This window comes from Diceros bicornis, chromosome 3 (genome assembly GCF_020826845.1).
Source record: "Diceros bicornis minor isolate mBicDic1 chromosome 3, mDicBic1.mat.cur, whole genome shotgun sequence".
NCBI lineage: Eukaryota > Metazoa > Chordata > Mammalia > Perissodactyla > Rhinocerotidae > Diceros > Diceros bicornis.
In genome coordinates, this window is record NC_080742.1 from 58,345,885 (window position 1) to 58,362,926 (window position 17,042).

Below are 17,042 nucleotides of genomic sequence, written 5' to 3' on the forward strand. Positions count from 1 at the left end.
ATGCACTGTTTCATAACTGGTATTAGGAGTGATGTGTTCTGTTTCTGAGTTCTTAAAATTATTTTCCATTCATATGGTTTTATTCTGATGCCAGTACTTGAGGTCTAAATTATTATAGCTTTATGGACACATAATGCATTTCTGGAAAACCTTATCCTGCTATATTCCATTTATTTGTAGGATTTTTTAGACTCTTTGCATCCATATTCATAAGTGAGATTATGATTTTCATTTGTTCTATCGTTATCACATCTTGGTAATGGAGTTAATCTTCAGAAAATGAATAGAGATTTGTTACAACTACAGTCTTTTTTTGTGCTCTGAACATAACGTTGAAAGTTTGGTAGATGTGAAAGAGCCCCTATTACTAGCCCCTATTGTTATTTTCTCAGAAGTGACTTTTTTTTTGGTTATTTTGTTTGTTTGTTTGTTTGTTTTGGTGAGGAAGATTAGCCCTGAGCTAACATCTGTTGCCAATCTTCCTCTATTTTGTATATGGGATGCCGCCACAGCATGGCTTGGTGAGCAGTCTGTAGGTCTGCACCCAGGATCCAAACCTGCGAACCCCACGCCACCAAAGCAGAGCGTGCAAACTTAACCACTACACCACCGGGTTGGCCCCTCTCAGGGATAATTTTTAAAAACATATTTTAGTTTCTTCTTGAGGATTTTTGCTTCCTTGTGGATAAATGTTTTCACTTGCTTATTGTATCAATTGCTGACAAACAAATCATGCCAAAACGTAGTGGCTTAAAACAATAAACATTTATTATCTCACAGTTTCTGTTGGTCAAAACTTCAGGAACAGCTGGGTCTGGCAGACCTAGCTAAAGGCTTATCAAAAGGTTCAGTCAGGTGTTGCCTAGGACTACAGTCACTGGATGGCTTGACTGGAGCTGGATGATTCCCTTTCAAGGTGGGTCACTCACATAACTGGCAAGTTAGTGCTGGTTTTTAGCAGAATACTCATTCTGCTTCACAGGGACCTCTCCACAGGTATTCTTCTCTACTGTTCCTCACAACATAGCAACCAGCTTTCCCAAGAATAAGCTATCCAAGAGACCAAGGTGGATGTGGCAATATATTTTATGAACTAGTGTGAGAAGTCAGACACCATCACCTCCACATTATTCTATTGGTTCCACAAGTCAGCCCTGATTCAGTATGGGGAGAAGGGAACCACAAAAGAGACTAAAACCAGGAGATGAGGATCATTGGGAACATCTTAGAGGCTGGCTGCCACTTATATTTTTCAAAAACATGTTATAATCTATGTTTTTTTCTAATTGTTAACTTTAAAATGTCTTCTTGATCCAGAATTATTCATGTCAGTAACACTTCTTCTAACAGTATTTACAATGAATATCAAGATAATACTATATGTAAAATATATCTTGGTGACACAGCAAAAATGGCAGAATAAGAAACTGATAATTTTCTCCTTCATAAAGTGTTTAAAACTATCAGAATCAAATTTTTAACCACTCTAGAAATTCACTAAAGGTTTACAACAATCCAAGGAGCATTTATTCAAAAAAATGGCTGAATTTCAGTAAGAAAAATGATATTTGTGGTGTTTTAGCTTTCACTAGTCTAATTCTCCAGTCTCCAGGTTGTGGTAGCCTTAAAAATTAACAGCTCATATTCACAGTGAAAACAGTCTGGCAGCCACTAGAGAGAGAAGAGAGCTATAGCCTTTAAAAGCTACATTCCTAGGAAATTCTCATTATGTGACATGTCTGTTAATTCTCTGGAAGACCCCACTTGCAAGGCTATCTGTATTTTACCTGATTCAGAACTCACCCACTGTGAAAAGCCTTTTTCCTAGGGCATTTGTCAAAAACAATTACAAGCAACTGATAAACTTCACATGCTTGAGGTATTGGATAACAGTTGGGGGAAACAATAGAGTAATTTAGAACTAAGCTTAAAAATATAAGCTGGGTAATGAGATATTCACAGGGACTTTGAAAACCTCTGACATAGTCCTGAGAATCTAGAAGCCCAAGTGCATGCTCAGGACTGTGCCCATGCTCAGGAAAAAACAGAGAAGGCCTAAACTGTCAACTTGGGCTGACCTTGAGGCTTTGTGCAAGCAGGAAGTGAAGACAAAGGCAGAGTTGTCAGTTGTCTGGCTGAGCGTCAAAACAATGCCCCAACATTCACACCAAGCCTCTCTGCAATGACCGTGAGCCATATTGTTTCCAGGAATTTAAGAAAATCTCTGTTCCATTATTAACTAACCACTAAGCTAATTGAGAAGTTTAGTGACCACACAGAATAAAGAATGCGCACTTCAGAGAATTTGTTCAAGGAAGTTACTAAACAAACAAATAACTATACAAACCAGCAACAGCCACAAACCCTGGAGAGGGGTACAAATCCAATTCCCAGAGTTGTCAGTTTTCAACAACAACAACAAAAATGCAGGACACAGAGAAACAAGAAAGTATGGCCCATTCACAGGAAAAAAGAAAATCAAAAGAAACTGTTCCTGAGGAAGCCCAGACATTAGACTTACTTGACAAAGACTCTAAATCAGCTACTTTAAATATTCTCAAAAACCTAGGGGATGGCCCAGTGGCATAGTGGTTAAGTTCATGTGCTCTGTTTTGGCAGCCCAGGGTTCATGGGTTCGGACCCCAGGCATGGGATCTACACACTGCTTATCAAGCCATGTTGCAGCAGTGTTCCACATACAAAATAGAGGCATATTGGTGCAGATGTTAGCTCAGGGCCAATCTTCCTCACCAAAAAAAAAAACCCTAAAGGAAACCATGTGTAAAGAACTAAAGGAAAGTATGAAAACAATGTCTCAGCAAATAGAGAAAAACAATAAAGACATAGAAAGTAAAAAACAAAATCAAATAGAAATTCTGGAGTTGAAAAGCACACTAACTGAAATGAAAATTTCACTAGAGAGGATCAACAGCAAATTCAAAGAGGCAGAAGAGAAAATCAGCAAACTTGAAAATGAGCCAATTGAAATTATCCAACTAGAGGAACAGAAAGAAAAAAAAAATGAAAAAAATTAACACAGCCTCAGAGACCTATAGGGCACGATCAAGTATACCAACATAATCACAATGGGAGTCCCAGAAAGAGGAAAGAGAAAAGGGACATAAATAATATTTGAAGAAATAATGGCTGAAAACTTACCAAATTTTATGAATGATATTAATCTACACATCCAAGAAGCTCAATAAATTCAAAATAGGATAAACTTAAAGAAATCCACACCTAAATACATCATAATCAAACTTTGAAGACATAGAGAAGGAAAGAATCTTGTAAACAGCAAGAGAAAAGCAACTCATCATGTACAAGAGTCCCTCAATAAGATCAGCTAATTTCTCATTAGAAAGCATAGAAGCCCATAGGGAATTGGATAATATATTTAAAGTGATGAAAGGAAAAGAAAACACAAGAATTTTATATCCAGTAAACCTCTTCAAAATGAAAGGAGGGGGGCCGGCCCCGTGGCTTAGCGGTTAAGTGCGTGCACTCCGCTACTGGCGGCCCAGGTTCGGATCCCCGGCATGCACCGATGCACCACTTCTCTGGCCATGCTGAGGCCATGTCCCACATACAACAACTAGAAGGATGTGCAACTATGATATACAACTATCTACTGGGGCTTTGGGGACAAAAAAGGAGGAGGATTGGCAATAGATGTTAGCTCAGAGCCGGTCTTCCTCAGCAAAAAGAGGAGGACTGGCATGAATGTTAGCTCAGGGCTGATCTTCCTCACAAAAAAAGGTAATAATAAAAAAAATTAAAAAATAAAAAAAATGAAAGGAGAAATTAAGACATTCCCAGATAAACAAAAACTGAGAGAATTTGTTACTAGCACATCTTCCCTATAAGAAATTCTAAAGGGAGTCTTTCAAGCTGAAATGAAAGGACACTAGACAACACCCATTCATGATTTTTTAAAAAACTCTCAGCAAACTAAGAATAGAAGGAAACTTCTTCAACTTAATCAAGATCATCTACAAAAAATATACAGCTAACATGTTATTTAATGGTGAACCTAGAAGATTTCCTGATAAGATCAAGAACAAGGCAAGAATGCCTTCTCATCACTACTTTTCAACATTGTAGTGGAAGTCCTAGCTGATGCAATAAGACAAGAAAAGAAAATAATAGCTATACTGAATGGGAAAGAATAAATAAAATTGTCTTTTTTCACAGAAGATATGATTATCTACGCAGAAAATCCAAAGAAAATGCAAAAAATCTACAAAAAAAAATTCTGGAACTAATAAGTGACTATAGCAAGGTTACAGGATATAGGAAAGTCAATCACTTTCCTATATACCAAAAATGAACAAGTGGAGTTTGAAATTAAAAACATAATACCATTTATATCAGCCCCTCCCACAAAAATTAAATACTTATGTATAAATCTTACAAAATACGTACAAGATCTATGTGAGAAAATTTACAAAATTCTGATGAAAGAAATCAAAGAGAACTAAATAAATGGAGAGAATTCCATGGCGATGTGTAGGAAGACTCAATATTATCAAGAAGTCAGTTCTTCTCAACTTGATCTATAGATTCAACACAATCTGAATAAAAATCACAGCAAGTTATTTTGCAAACGTTGACAAACTAATTCTAAAGTTTATGTGGAGAGGCAAAAGACACAGAATATCCAACACAATATTGAAGGAGAAGAACAAAGTTAGAAGACTGATAATACCTGACTTCAAGACTTACTATAAAGCTATAGTAATCAAGACAGAGTTGTATGGGCCAAAGAATAGATAAATAGATCAATGGAACAGACCAGCAAGCCCCAAAATAGACCTACATAAATATAGTCAACTGGTCTTGGGCAATAGAACAAAGGCAATACAGTGGAGCAAAGATAGACTTTTCAACAAATAGTGCTGGAACAACTGGACTTCCACCTGCAAAAAAAGGAATTCAGACACAGACCTTATATCCATCAAAAAAATTAATTCAAAATGGATCAAAGACCTAAATATAAAACACAAAACTGTAAAAATTTCTGTAAGTTCACTGAGAGAAAATCTAGATGACCTTGGTATAGCAACAACTTTTTAGATACAACGCCAAAGGCACGATCCATGAAATAAAGAATTAATAAGCTGTACTTCATTAAAATTAAAACCTTCTGCCTAATACACTGTTAAGAGAATGAAAAGACAAACCACAAATTGGGAGAAAATATTTGCAAAAGACATATCTGATAAAGGACTGTTATCCAAAATATACAAAGAACTCTTAAAACTCAACAATAAGAAAAGAAGCAAACTGATGAAAAAATGTGCCAAAGACATGAACAGGCACCTCACTAGAGAAGATGTACATGTCGCAATAAGCGTATGAAAAGATGTTCAACATCATATATCATTAGGCAATTGCAAATTGAAACAACAATGAGATACCAATACACAACTGTTAGACTGGACAGCAACCAGGACACTGACAACACCAAATGCTGCTGAGGCTGTGGAGCAACGGGAACTCTCATTCATTGCTGGTAGGAATGTAAACTAGTACAGCCACTTTGGAACGTAGTTTGGCAATTTTTTACAAAATTGAACATATAGTCCAGCAATTGTGCTTCTCTGTATTTACCCAAATTAGTAGAAAACTTATGTCCACACAGAAGCTTGTACACAAGCGTTTATAACAGCTTTATGCATAATTGCCAAAACTTAGAAGCAACTGAGATGGCCGTCCATAGGTGAACGGATAAATAAACTGCGGTATATCCAGACAATGGAATATTATTCAGCACTAAAAAAAAATGAGTCATCAAGCCATGAAAAGACATGGAGGAATCTTAATACATACTATTAAGTGAAAGAAGCCAATCTGAGAAGGCTACATACTGTATGATTCCAATTATATGGAATTCTGGAAAAGGCAAAATACGGAGACAGTAAAAGGATCAGTGGTTGCCAGGGGTGAAGGGGGACAGAGGATTTTTAGGACAGTGAAACTACTCTATACGACACTCTAGTGGTGGATACATGCAATTACATATTTGTCAATACCTAGAGAATGTACAACACCAAGAGTGAAGCTGAATGCAAACTGTAGACTTTGAGTGATAATGATGTATCAATGAAGATTTATTGATTGTAACAAGTGTACCACTCCTGGGTGGGATTTTGATAATAAGGGAGGCTGTGCATATCTGAGGGCTGTGGGCTTGCAGGAAATCTCTGTACCTCCACTCAGTTTTGCTGTGAACTTAAAACTGCTCTAAAAAATAATGCCTATCAAAAAAAAAAGGAATGAAATATCCAAGAACTGTGGGAAAATTACAAAACATGTAACAAACACCTGATGGAAACACCAGAAGGAGATGAAAGAAAGGAGCAGGAAAAGTATTTGACGTAATAATGGATGAAAATTTTCCAAAATTAATGACAGACACCAAGCAACAGATCCAGGAATCTTAGAGAACTCTAAAGCAAGACAAATACCAGAAAAATCTACTCCTAAACACGTTGTATTCAAACAGAAAACCAAAGACAAAGAGAAAATTCTGAAAGAAGTTAGAGGGGGAAAATAAAACACTTCGCTTATTAAAAAAATAATAAAAATTACCTGACCTACTTTGCATGGTCAGAAACCATGCAGGCATGAAGAGAGTGGAGTGCAAAGTTATACAAGTCTTAAACTCATATTCATATAAAGAAAGGATAAGCATCAGAGAAAAATAAATGAAGGTAAAATAAAATCTTTTATTTTTCTTATTCTTAAATGATCTATAGACAACTGTTAAATGTAATAATAGCAACACAATATTGGGTGATTATAGAGTATGGATAAGTGAATTGAATGACAGTAATGTTAGTAGGGGGGATATAGTTGAACTAAACAGCTATCAGTTGAAGTAAACTGAATTATCAATCAAATTGATCTGATTTATATAATACTTCATCTCACAAAGGAGAATACATATTCTTAACAAACTCACATGAAACATTCACCAAGAGAAATTACATACTGGGCCAAAAGCACACCTTAACAACGTAAAAGAATAGAAATCACACAAATTTCTGAGTGTGTGGCTCTCAGATCACAATGAAATTAAATTAAGAATCTGTAACAGAAGGATAGCTTGAAAATCTCAAAATATTTAGAGATTAAACAACACACTTCTAAGTAACATATGGGTTAAAGAAAAAATGAAAATATAACATAACTTGTAGGATGCAGTAAGAGAAGTATTGAGGGAAATTTATAGCATTGAATGCTTATATTAGAAAAGAAAAAAGATCTAAAATCAATAATCTAATCTTCCACCTTAGGAAACTAGAGAAAGAAGACCAATGTAAATCTAAAGCAAGTAGAATTTTTTTAAATAATAAAAATTAGAGCAGAATTTTCTCTTGCTTTGGAGTTTTCTGAGATTCACTCTTTTACATTGTTACATAAACTCATATCTATTTAAAGAAAGGAAGAGCATCAAAGGAGTAAATGAAGATTAGTATAATAGTCAATTCCTTTTTTTATATACCAGCAATGAAGGTTTTGAATTTAAAATTAAAAACACAATGCCATTCATGTTAGCACCAAAAAATGAAATACTTAGGTATAAATCTAACAAAATATGTACAAGATCAATATGAAGAAAACTATAACACTCTGATGAAAGAAATCAAATAATATCTAAATAAATGGATAGATATTCCATGATCATAGATAGGAAGACTCAGTATTGTTAAGATGTCAATTCTGCCAAATGTGATTTATAAATTCAACAGAATCCCAATCAAAATCCCACCAAGTTACTTTCTAGGTATAGACAAACTCTAAAGTATATATGGACAGGCAAAAGACACAGAATAGCCAACACAATGCCAAACAAGAAGAAGAAGTTTAAAGGACTAACACAGTAATCAAGACAGCATGATATTGGCAAAAGAACAGACAAACAGATCAAAGGGACAGAATAGAGAGCCTAGAAACACATGCACACCAACACAGTCAACTGATCTTTGACAAAGGAGCAAAGGCAGCTCAACGGAGAAAGGATAGTCTGTTCAAGAAATGCTGCTGGAGTAATTGGACATCCACATAGGAAAAAGAAAAAAAAGAATCTAACCACAGATCTAACACCTTTCACAAAAACTAACTCAATATGGATCATAGACCTGAATGAACTATGCAATGCTATAAAACTACTAGAAGATAACATAAGATAAAACCTAGGGGACTTTGGGTTTCTCAATAACTGTTTGGATACAACACCAAAAGCACAATCAATGACAGAAAAAATTTAAAAGTGAGACTTCCTGAAAATTAAAAACACCTTCCATGCAAGAGACACTACTAAGAGAATGAAAAGACAAGGCAAAGAATGGTAAAAATGTTCGCAAAACACATATTTGATAAAGGATTTGTATCCAAAATATACAAAGAACTCTTAAAACTCAACAACAAGAAAACAACTCACTTAAAAATGGGCAAAAAATCTGAACAGACACCACCAAAGATGATATACAGATGGCAAACAAGCATATGCAAAAAAGCTCAACTAACGTTATATGACATTAGGGAATTGCAAATTAAAACACCAATAAGATACCACTACACACCTATTAGAATAGCTAAAATTCAAAAAAGTGACAATCGAAAACTAGTATTTTATCCTCAGCTACTGAGGCTGTGTAACAATGGAAACTCTCCTTCATTCCTTGTGAGAATGCAAAACAGTACAGCCACTTCAGAAGACAGTTTGGCAGTTTCTTATAAAAGTGAACATACTCTTACCATACAGTCTAGCAATTGTGCTCCTAGGCATTTACCCAACTGAGATGACAACTTATGTTCACACAAAAACCTGCACAAGAATGTTTATAGCAGTTGTATTTATAATTGCCGAAAACTGGAAGCAAGATGTTCCTCAAAAGCTAAATGGAAAGATAAACTCTGGTATATCCATACAATGAAATATTATTCAGCAATAAAACAAAATTTGCTATCAAGCCACAAAAAGATATGGAGGATAAATAAACTGTGTTATATTCAATAAGGGAATATTATTCAGCAATAAAGCAAAATGACCTATCAAGCCATGAAAAGTTGTGGAGGAATCTTAAATGAATATAGCTAAGTGTGAAGAAGCCAGTCTGAAAAGACTATATACTGTATGATTCCAACTATCTGACATTCTGGAAAAGGCAAAACTATGGAGACAGTAAAAAGATCATGTTGCCAGGAATTTGGAGGGATTTGAACAGATAAAGCACGGGGGATTTTTAAGACAGTGAAACTTTTCTGTATGATACTGTAATGGTGGATACATGACATTATGCAATTGTCGAAATCCATTAAACAGTACAGAACAAAGAGTGAACCTTAACATAAACCACGAACTTCAGTTAATAATAATGTATCAATATTGATTCATCGATTTTAACAAATGAGCTACACTAATGGAAGATGTTAATAATAAGGTAAAGTGTGTGGGGCGGGAGTAATATGGGAACTCTCTGTACTATCTGCTCAATTTTTTCTGTAAATCTAAAATTGTTCTATAAATAAATTTTATCAATTTTTTTGTCAGTCCAAGAATCCTCCTTTAAATGAATATGAATCCAATCTGGCATTTTTCTAAGTGAAAATTCTCTAAGTTTGCTGTATTTAAGTTTCACTTCTCTGCAAGATTTCTTTGGTTTCATATTTCCTAGGTCATTTTTGTCAGAATTGAGGGGTGGGGTAGTGAGAATTCAGACATATGTCCTTAAGCTGCCATCTGTTCTCCAAATGGCATCCCATATGTTGTTGATGTGTAGAATTTTCATTGTTGACATTTATGAATTGACTATAATTGTACTTTGATTTCCTTCTTGACTCAAGTTAATTAGAAGGGTGTTTAAATTTCCAAGCCGTACTTAAAAAAAAAAATACTAATTTCAGCTTTTATTGCTTGCTTTAAATACGTGAATTGCATAAGTTCCACTTTTTGGAATCTATTGAGGGTTTTTTTTCCTTGGTAGTTTAATACATGACCAATTTTTGAAATGTCATCTAGATATTTTCAATAATGTGTATTATTCTTAAAGTTTAATTTTTTCTATCTAGGTATTATTGTACTTTTTTCCTCTGTAAAACTTTGAACATTTTAGTTATATATATTTAGTGTTATGTTAATTGTTATGTATAAGAATATTCTATGGCCATTTGTATTGTATCTTTTATCAATATAATTACTTTATCCCAAGTACTGCTATTTGCTTTGAATTTAAGTTGTCTAATAGCAATATTGTAATGAATGCTGTCTTCTAGTTTTTAGTTTCTTGATACACCTTTCACCATCACTATATTTTTAAACTTTGATAACCATTTGGATTTAGGGGTTTTGTTTCTAAACAGTGTACAGTTGGATTTGGGGAGGGGTTTTGTAAATCGTGTTTGTTTTAGTGAAGGAGCTTAAGCCATTTATATTTATTGTGACAAATATTGTTTGGTGTTATTTCAGTCACTTTATTTTAATCTTTCTGTGTTAAATTATTTTCCTATTTCTTTTTTATTTGGTTATTAATTATGGTAGGCTGAAAAATGGCCCCAAAAGATATCCAAATCCTAATCCCTGAAACCTATGTATGTTATCTTATATGGCAAAAAAAGATTTTGCAGGTGTGATTAAGTTAAGGATTCTGAAATAAGGAGATTATTCTGGATCATCCGGGTGGGTCCAAATGCAATCATACATATCCTTATAAGAGGGAGCCAGAGGGAGATTTGACACACAGAAGAGGAGAAGGCATTATAACCATGGACTTGGAGGTGGGATTGAGGCGGCCACAAGTCAAGGAACATGGGCAGCCACCTGAAGCTGGAAGAGCAAGAGATAGAGTCTCCCCTGGAGCCTCTGGAAGGAGGGTGGCCCTGCCAACACCTTAATTTTGACTCAGTATAATTGATTTCAGACTTCTGGTCTCCAGAACTGTGAGAGAATAAGTTTGTTATTTTAAACCACAAACATTTCTGGTTTAAATTACCACAATGTGTAATTTTGCGTTTTAGATTCATCCATGACTTTTCATGGCTTGATAGCTCTTTTTGTTTTATTGCTGAATAATATTCCATTATTGAATGTAACAGTTTCTTTATCCTCCACAACATTAAAAGACCACAATGTGTCTTGCGGTAATTTGTTACAGTTGCCATGGGAAACTAATACCTTCTTTTTTCTCCCTTTTTATTTCACTCTTTCGGAGCTTACCTTTAATTTTTAAATTTAATGTTTCTATCAAAGTAAAAAACAACAGGGGTCGGCCCAGTGGCGCAAGCGGTTAAGTGCACACACTCCGTTGCGGCGGCCGAGGTTTGCCAGTTCAGATCCCAGGCGCGCACCCACGCACTACTTGTCAGGCCATGCTTCGGCCGCATCCCATATAACGTGGAGGAAGATAGGCATGGATGTTAGCCCAGGGCCAGTCTTACTCAGCAAAAAAAAAAAGAAAAAAGAAAAGAGGAGGATTGGCAGATGTTAGCTCAGGGCTGATCCTCCTCACAAAAAAAGAAAAAAAACAGAGATGTCTAAAATGTCTAAATGGAAATTTAACATGATTTCCTTCTTTTTACTCTCTCACCTCACTCAACTCCCCAGATTTTTTCCCTGAAATGTTTCTTAACTATATTCATAGTTATTTTGTAAACATTTTGTGTTATTCTGACTTATTGGTTACCATAGCTGTTACCAATATATCCCCTTCCCCTCTTCTTGAGTTCCTAATTCTCAATTGATTGACTTGAGGATTGAAACAATTCTCAATCCACAGAAATATTTCCTCAAGGAAGATTTTTTTCAGGAAGAGTATGTGATGATATGTTTTCTTCCTTCTTATATATCTAAGAAAATTATTCTGTACCTTGGCACAGAAATGATATTTACAAAATTCTTGGATCGTAATTTTCTTTTCAAAACTCTGAACATGTGGGGCCTGCCCGGTGGCACACTGGTTAAGTGCGCGTGTTCCCCTTCTGCCGGGGGTTCGCAGGTTTGGATCCCGGGAGGGCACCGCCTCACTGCTTGGCAAGCCATGCTGTGGCGGCATCCCATATAAAGTAGAGAAAGATAGGCACGGATGTTAGTCCAGGGCCAATCTTCCTCGGCAAAAAGAGGAGGATTGGCATCGAATGTTAGCTCAGGGCCGATCTCCTTCACACACACAAAAAAAAACTCTGAATATGTTTTTATACTGCTTTCTAGCATTTATTTTTGTGAAAAAGAGGCGTGACAATTTGAGGCGCATTTCTTTCAGGTAACCTTTACTGTATTTTTTTTTTCCCCTGCCTAGATGTTTGAAGACCCCTGAAATTAAATACTCCTGTTGACTGTGTCTCAAAGTAGAGCTTTTTATTAATGTTGCCTGCTCCTCTGGGCACAGTTCGTTGTGCCTTTCCTCCTGCTCCAGATTCTGAACTTGTGTCAGCCGCAGGTGGCCGAGATTCGGATGAGCTTCTCGCAGAGACATTGCACCTCATAGGGTCCTGTCCCTGGAAGCTCCCATCCTTCTCTGATGCCATCTCTTCAACTGTATGTGGCCAACCTTATCAATTCTGAATTCATGGATCACACATAGAAATCCCAGTTTTCTCTAGACGGTTGTCTGATTTTTTGTTGTTGTTGTTAATTTGGCCATCATTTTTTTTTCTGTCTATATATCACCTTTTTAGCAGGAGGAGAATTTCTTCTCATATCCCTCAGAGGAGCCTTCAATCTCTAATCAGTCCTTAGAACCCCCTCCCTGAGACACCTTCCACAACATTAGTGCTGGGATGCATTTGTGGTAGTGTTACAGAAATAAAAATAATAAAGAACAACAATGCAGTTGATTGCTATTTGTCTGAGCCAGGGAAAGAACAAAAAGGTACAAATTCAGGACAAAATTATTGTCTAAGGGATGTTTTTTCTATTTTGCTTTAGAATAAATTCAGATACTTCCCCTTAGACTTCAGTCTTCAAGTTACTCTTCTACCCACTCTGGATTTGACACAAAAGTTATGAAGCAATGATATAGCTGGACTCTTGGTAGAAATGAGGCTCAAAGTTAAATTTGCCACCTGACCATCCTTCCAGAGGTATTTCATTTAGTTACATTTTGAGTGTGCTCTTCATATACAATATATTAACCTATTATATCCCAGTTTCCTTCTCTGCAAAGTATGCAAACACGCTGTAATTAACACAAGACAATTTAAGGGCATGGGTCAGGTTAATAAAAGAGAAGTTGGGAAGGAGGAAGAGGAGACCCGAGAACTGACTAATGACTAGCTCTGCTAGAGAAGTACACCAGGAAGGAGGGCTCTGAGGGGGCCAGCGTAGATGATGATAAGTGTTTCAACACAGCACATGGGCTCCCTGAAACCAGATCCTTTCCATCTCTCAACAACTCACAGTAATAAAAGGCAAATGAACTTTTGTTTCTAATTATTCTGGAATGTTAATTGTGGCAGAGAAAATTAATTTAGCTTTAAAAGTCAATTACAAACAAATGTACCATGCAAATGTCAAGAGGGCCTGATCCTGAAATATGGAGTCTTCCAGAAGCCAAACAAATGAATGAGCAAGTGAAAGCTGGAAGCCTTCTCACCTGTCACCGCTAGTGGCGCAAATTCCAGCACCAAGAACCTCAATCTGCTTCCTGACACAGAGAGTCGGTCATTCCCCTCCCTAACACAAACCTCACCCCTCCCTTGGTTTAGTGCTCAGGTCTCTAAACAGCACAAAATGCTCTTCTTTCTTGATATGCATTCCTTCCCCTCTATAAACTCCCTTCCTCTCATTTCTGCCTTCAGGTTGTGCTGCTCTATGCCTCTACCTATGTCCTGGTGTCCCTCAGCATAGACAGATACCACGCCATCGTCTACCCCATGAAGTTCCTGCAGGGAGGTGAGCTGGCTCCACCAGGTGCTATTCTGTGAGGAATCATCCTTGGGGGAGGGTGGGATTGTTTTCACTAGTGTAACCAGTGCTTCTCTTCCTCCCCCTTCCTTCTCCTCCTCCACCTCCTTCCCCACGTCATGGATCTGATTGTCCACAAAGATATAGAAAAGAAAGTTTGGATGCCCAGGAAAATGCTGATGGTTCCCATGGATGGTCAAGAACTACCAGGGAAGGTGGTTTGCTGGCCATTCACCTGGACACTGATGCCTCCAGCTTTTTCCTTTAGAGCAGTGTTGACACGCATACCTGTCCAAAAAGTGAACACTCCCACTTTAACTTGTTCATCCTCCAGAAACAAGAACATTGCCCTCCTTACCCCCAAGCCATAGAAATAATTGGAAAGATGTTTTTAATTGATAATCATACTGGAAATGAGGAAAATTCTTCTTGATCCAGAGATAGTGAGGAATTCCTGAAAGAAGGAAGCAGATGGGTCAGAGGGAAGGCTGAAATCACATAGCCCACAATACCCACAGATGATGCTGCAGCAATGCGGGAGGAGTGTTGGGAGCACTTCCTCAAGGGATCAGGTGAGTGCCCAGAGCAAGAAGGACTCAAGGAAACTGGCAGGGTGATTCCTGGAACACAACGAGGATGGTTAATCACAGCATTTCCCCTTTCCTGCCATCCTCCCCCTTCCCAGATGGACAGCTGGGATGGAGGTCTCTGCTTCCAAGTAGTGGGGATGCTGGATTTGAAGACAGAATGGGCCTGAGAAACAATGATGCCCTGGAGGGATTGTGGGTACCTAGTCACAGGACTAATTGTCCATTACTCTGTCCGCAAGCAGAGCCCACTCTCCTCCATAACCACGTAAGAACCCAACGTTTAGGGACCTGTACTACACTCTCCCAAGCAGGCTGTGAAAACTGATAAAATGAAGAACCTAGTATGAAATCTTGATTGAGAAGATGAGGTGCAATCAAATACAAAAAATGTGACAAAGCCAAACTGTGGAAAATAGATAATATCATTTAAAACACGATTCTGCAGAATTTACACCTAAGGAAGCAAAATTAATAGAGCAAGAAGAACTTTAGAATTAAGTAGAATTAATGTCATCAGCTGCTATTAAATACATGAGATAGTATTGACACAGATAATTTGAATGACAAGTTGACAATATCTAATTAAAATATAAAATGTGCTGCCTTTGACATAGAAATTCTGCTTCTTGACGTCTTCTCTGAAGAAACACCCACATATGTGCATGTATACACATATGTGGTGTATTATAGCATTACTTAGAATAGCAGGAATTCAGTGCTAACCTTGATGTCCCTCAGTGGGGGAATGGCTAACTATCCTACATAGGTTACAGTTGCTTAGGTTTATTGATTGCGTATTGTGTGCCATTCATAATTCTAACTTCTTTACATATGTTAAATACTGTAATCCTCACAACAGCTCTGTGAGGTAGGTTCTATTATTATCTGCATCTTACAGTCTGAGCAATTACAATTCAGAGAGCTAAAGTAACTTGTTCAAGGTCACACAGCTAGTAGGTGCAATGGGCAGGATTTGAACCCAGATGTTCTGGGTCTAGCTTGGGTGCCCTAGACTACTGCATATCCTGCTTCTCAATGAGGAGCTGGTAGAACCATGGGCAGTAATGTACATTGACATGAAAATATCTACATCACATTTTGAGTGATAAAAACAACATATACAATAATCCATGCAGTATAATAACATTAATGTAAAGAAAACCCAAAACCATGCTAGATACTGCGTACAAGGAGAGAAAGAGAAAAACAGAAGGAGAGGATGCAAGAAAAAGGGAGGTCCCAGAATAATAAGCAATTGCCTGTAAGGACACACACCAACTTGTCCTCACTGCTAGGGATAGGAGTTGGACTAGCGGTGGTGACCACAGGGACTTACTTGCAAGAAGGCAATTTTCATGCCAGAAACATATCGATGTGTTGTGTGTGATTAAAAGTAATTGAAAAATAGAGTTTACAACACTGTCTTAGGCTTTTCCTAGGTTTTTTATGTGTGTATGGAAGGTGTGTGACCAGAACCAAGCCTCCTGGGTACTATCATGCCCTAGTGATTATGGTTGGGAAGAAGGCAGAGAGCAAGATGAGGGGAAACGGGAGACACATTTTATGATATATGTATGCAAAGGTGTGATACATTTTTCCATCCTTCTATTTATTTACGCCCACCAGGCTCCAGGAAGGGTTGAACGTAGTGTACAAAAAGACAGCTACATCGGAGTATTTCAAGGGGAAGAAATAGGAGTGAAGGGAAAATAGGCATAAGAAAACATGTGAAGGGGCCGGCTGGGTGGCGTAGTGGTTAAGTGCACGCACTCCACTTCGGTGGCCCGGGATTCACAGGTTCGGATCCTAGGTGCAGACAGATGCACCGCTTGTCAGGCCATGCTGTGGCGGTGTCCCATGTAAAGTAGAGGAAGATGGGCACGGATGTTAGTCCAAGCCCAATCGTCCTCAGCAAAAAGAGGAGGATTGGCATCAGATGTTAGCTCAGGGCTGATCTTCCTCACAAAAAAAAAAAAAGAAAGAAAACATGTGAAGAGTATCCCAGGACACTTGCTGGAGGTAGAGGCTTTGGGATCTGTAGCCAAGAGGGAAACATGGTCAGTTATATGTCTCATCAATCATATTCGTTAGGTAAAAAAAATCAACTGTTTGGCTCATGGGCGATATGACTAGTTCTGGGAGACACTGTGCAATATTACGAACAAAAAAGGCAGCAATGAATATTATAGTGCTCTTTTAAAGATGTAAAGCAATTTATTTCATCACCACAAAATTAATAGAGGCTCAATGCGGGGCACTTGGAAAATAATCATCTCCAGTAGCTTCTGGGAAATGAAAACTTGGAAACAGACATTAGCCATTTTTCCTTCCTCTGTCCAATCCCAGCTGAAGTTATAGAAGAAAAATACAAATAGAGGGAGACCTATAGCTGGGTTGGGAGCCAAGGAAAGAAGCCATCCAAATACCAGAAACCTCAAGGAATTCCCAGCACACAGGAAGCAGATTTAACATGAATGCCAAGCCCCCTCGGAAAGCTGCGTGGCTTGTAGGAAGCTGCAAAGGTTATAGGCACAGTTATAGGG

General features: G+C 37.5%; 1 protein-coding gene across 2 annotated transcripts in view; it reads left to right on the forward strand.

The window, feature by feature from the left end:
• NPSR1 (neuropeptide S receptor 1) overlaps window positions 1-17,042 on the forward strand; it is a 159,965-nt gene that overhangs the window by 113,185 nt on the left and 29,738 nt on the right. Inside the window, exon 4 of one of the 2 annotated variants that reach the window (XM_058569063.1) lies at window positions 13,804-13,897. The exons of the other annotated variant lie outside the window; for it this stretch is intronic. Within the exon in view, the coding sequence (XP_058425046.1) occupies window positions 13,804-13,897 (94 nt within the window). The remainder of the gene's footprint in view (window positions 1-13,803; window positions 13,898-17,042) is intronic. 2 annotated transcript variants of the gene reach the window in all.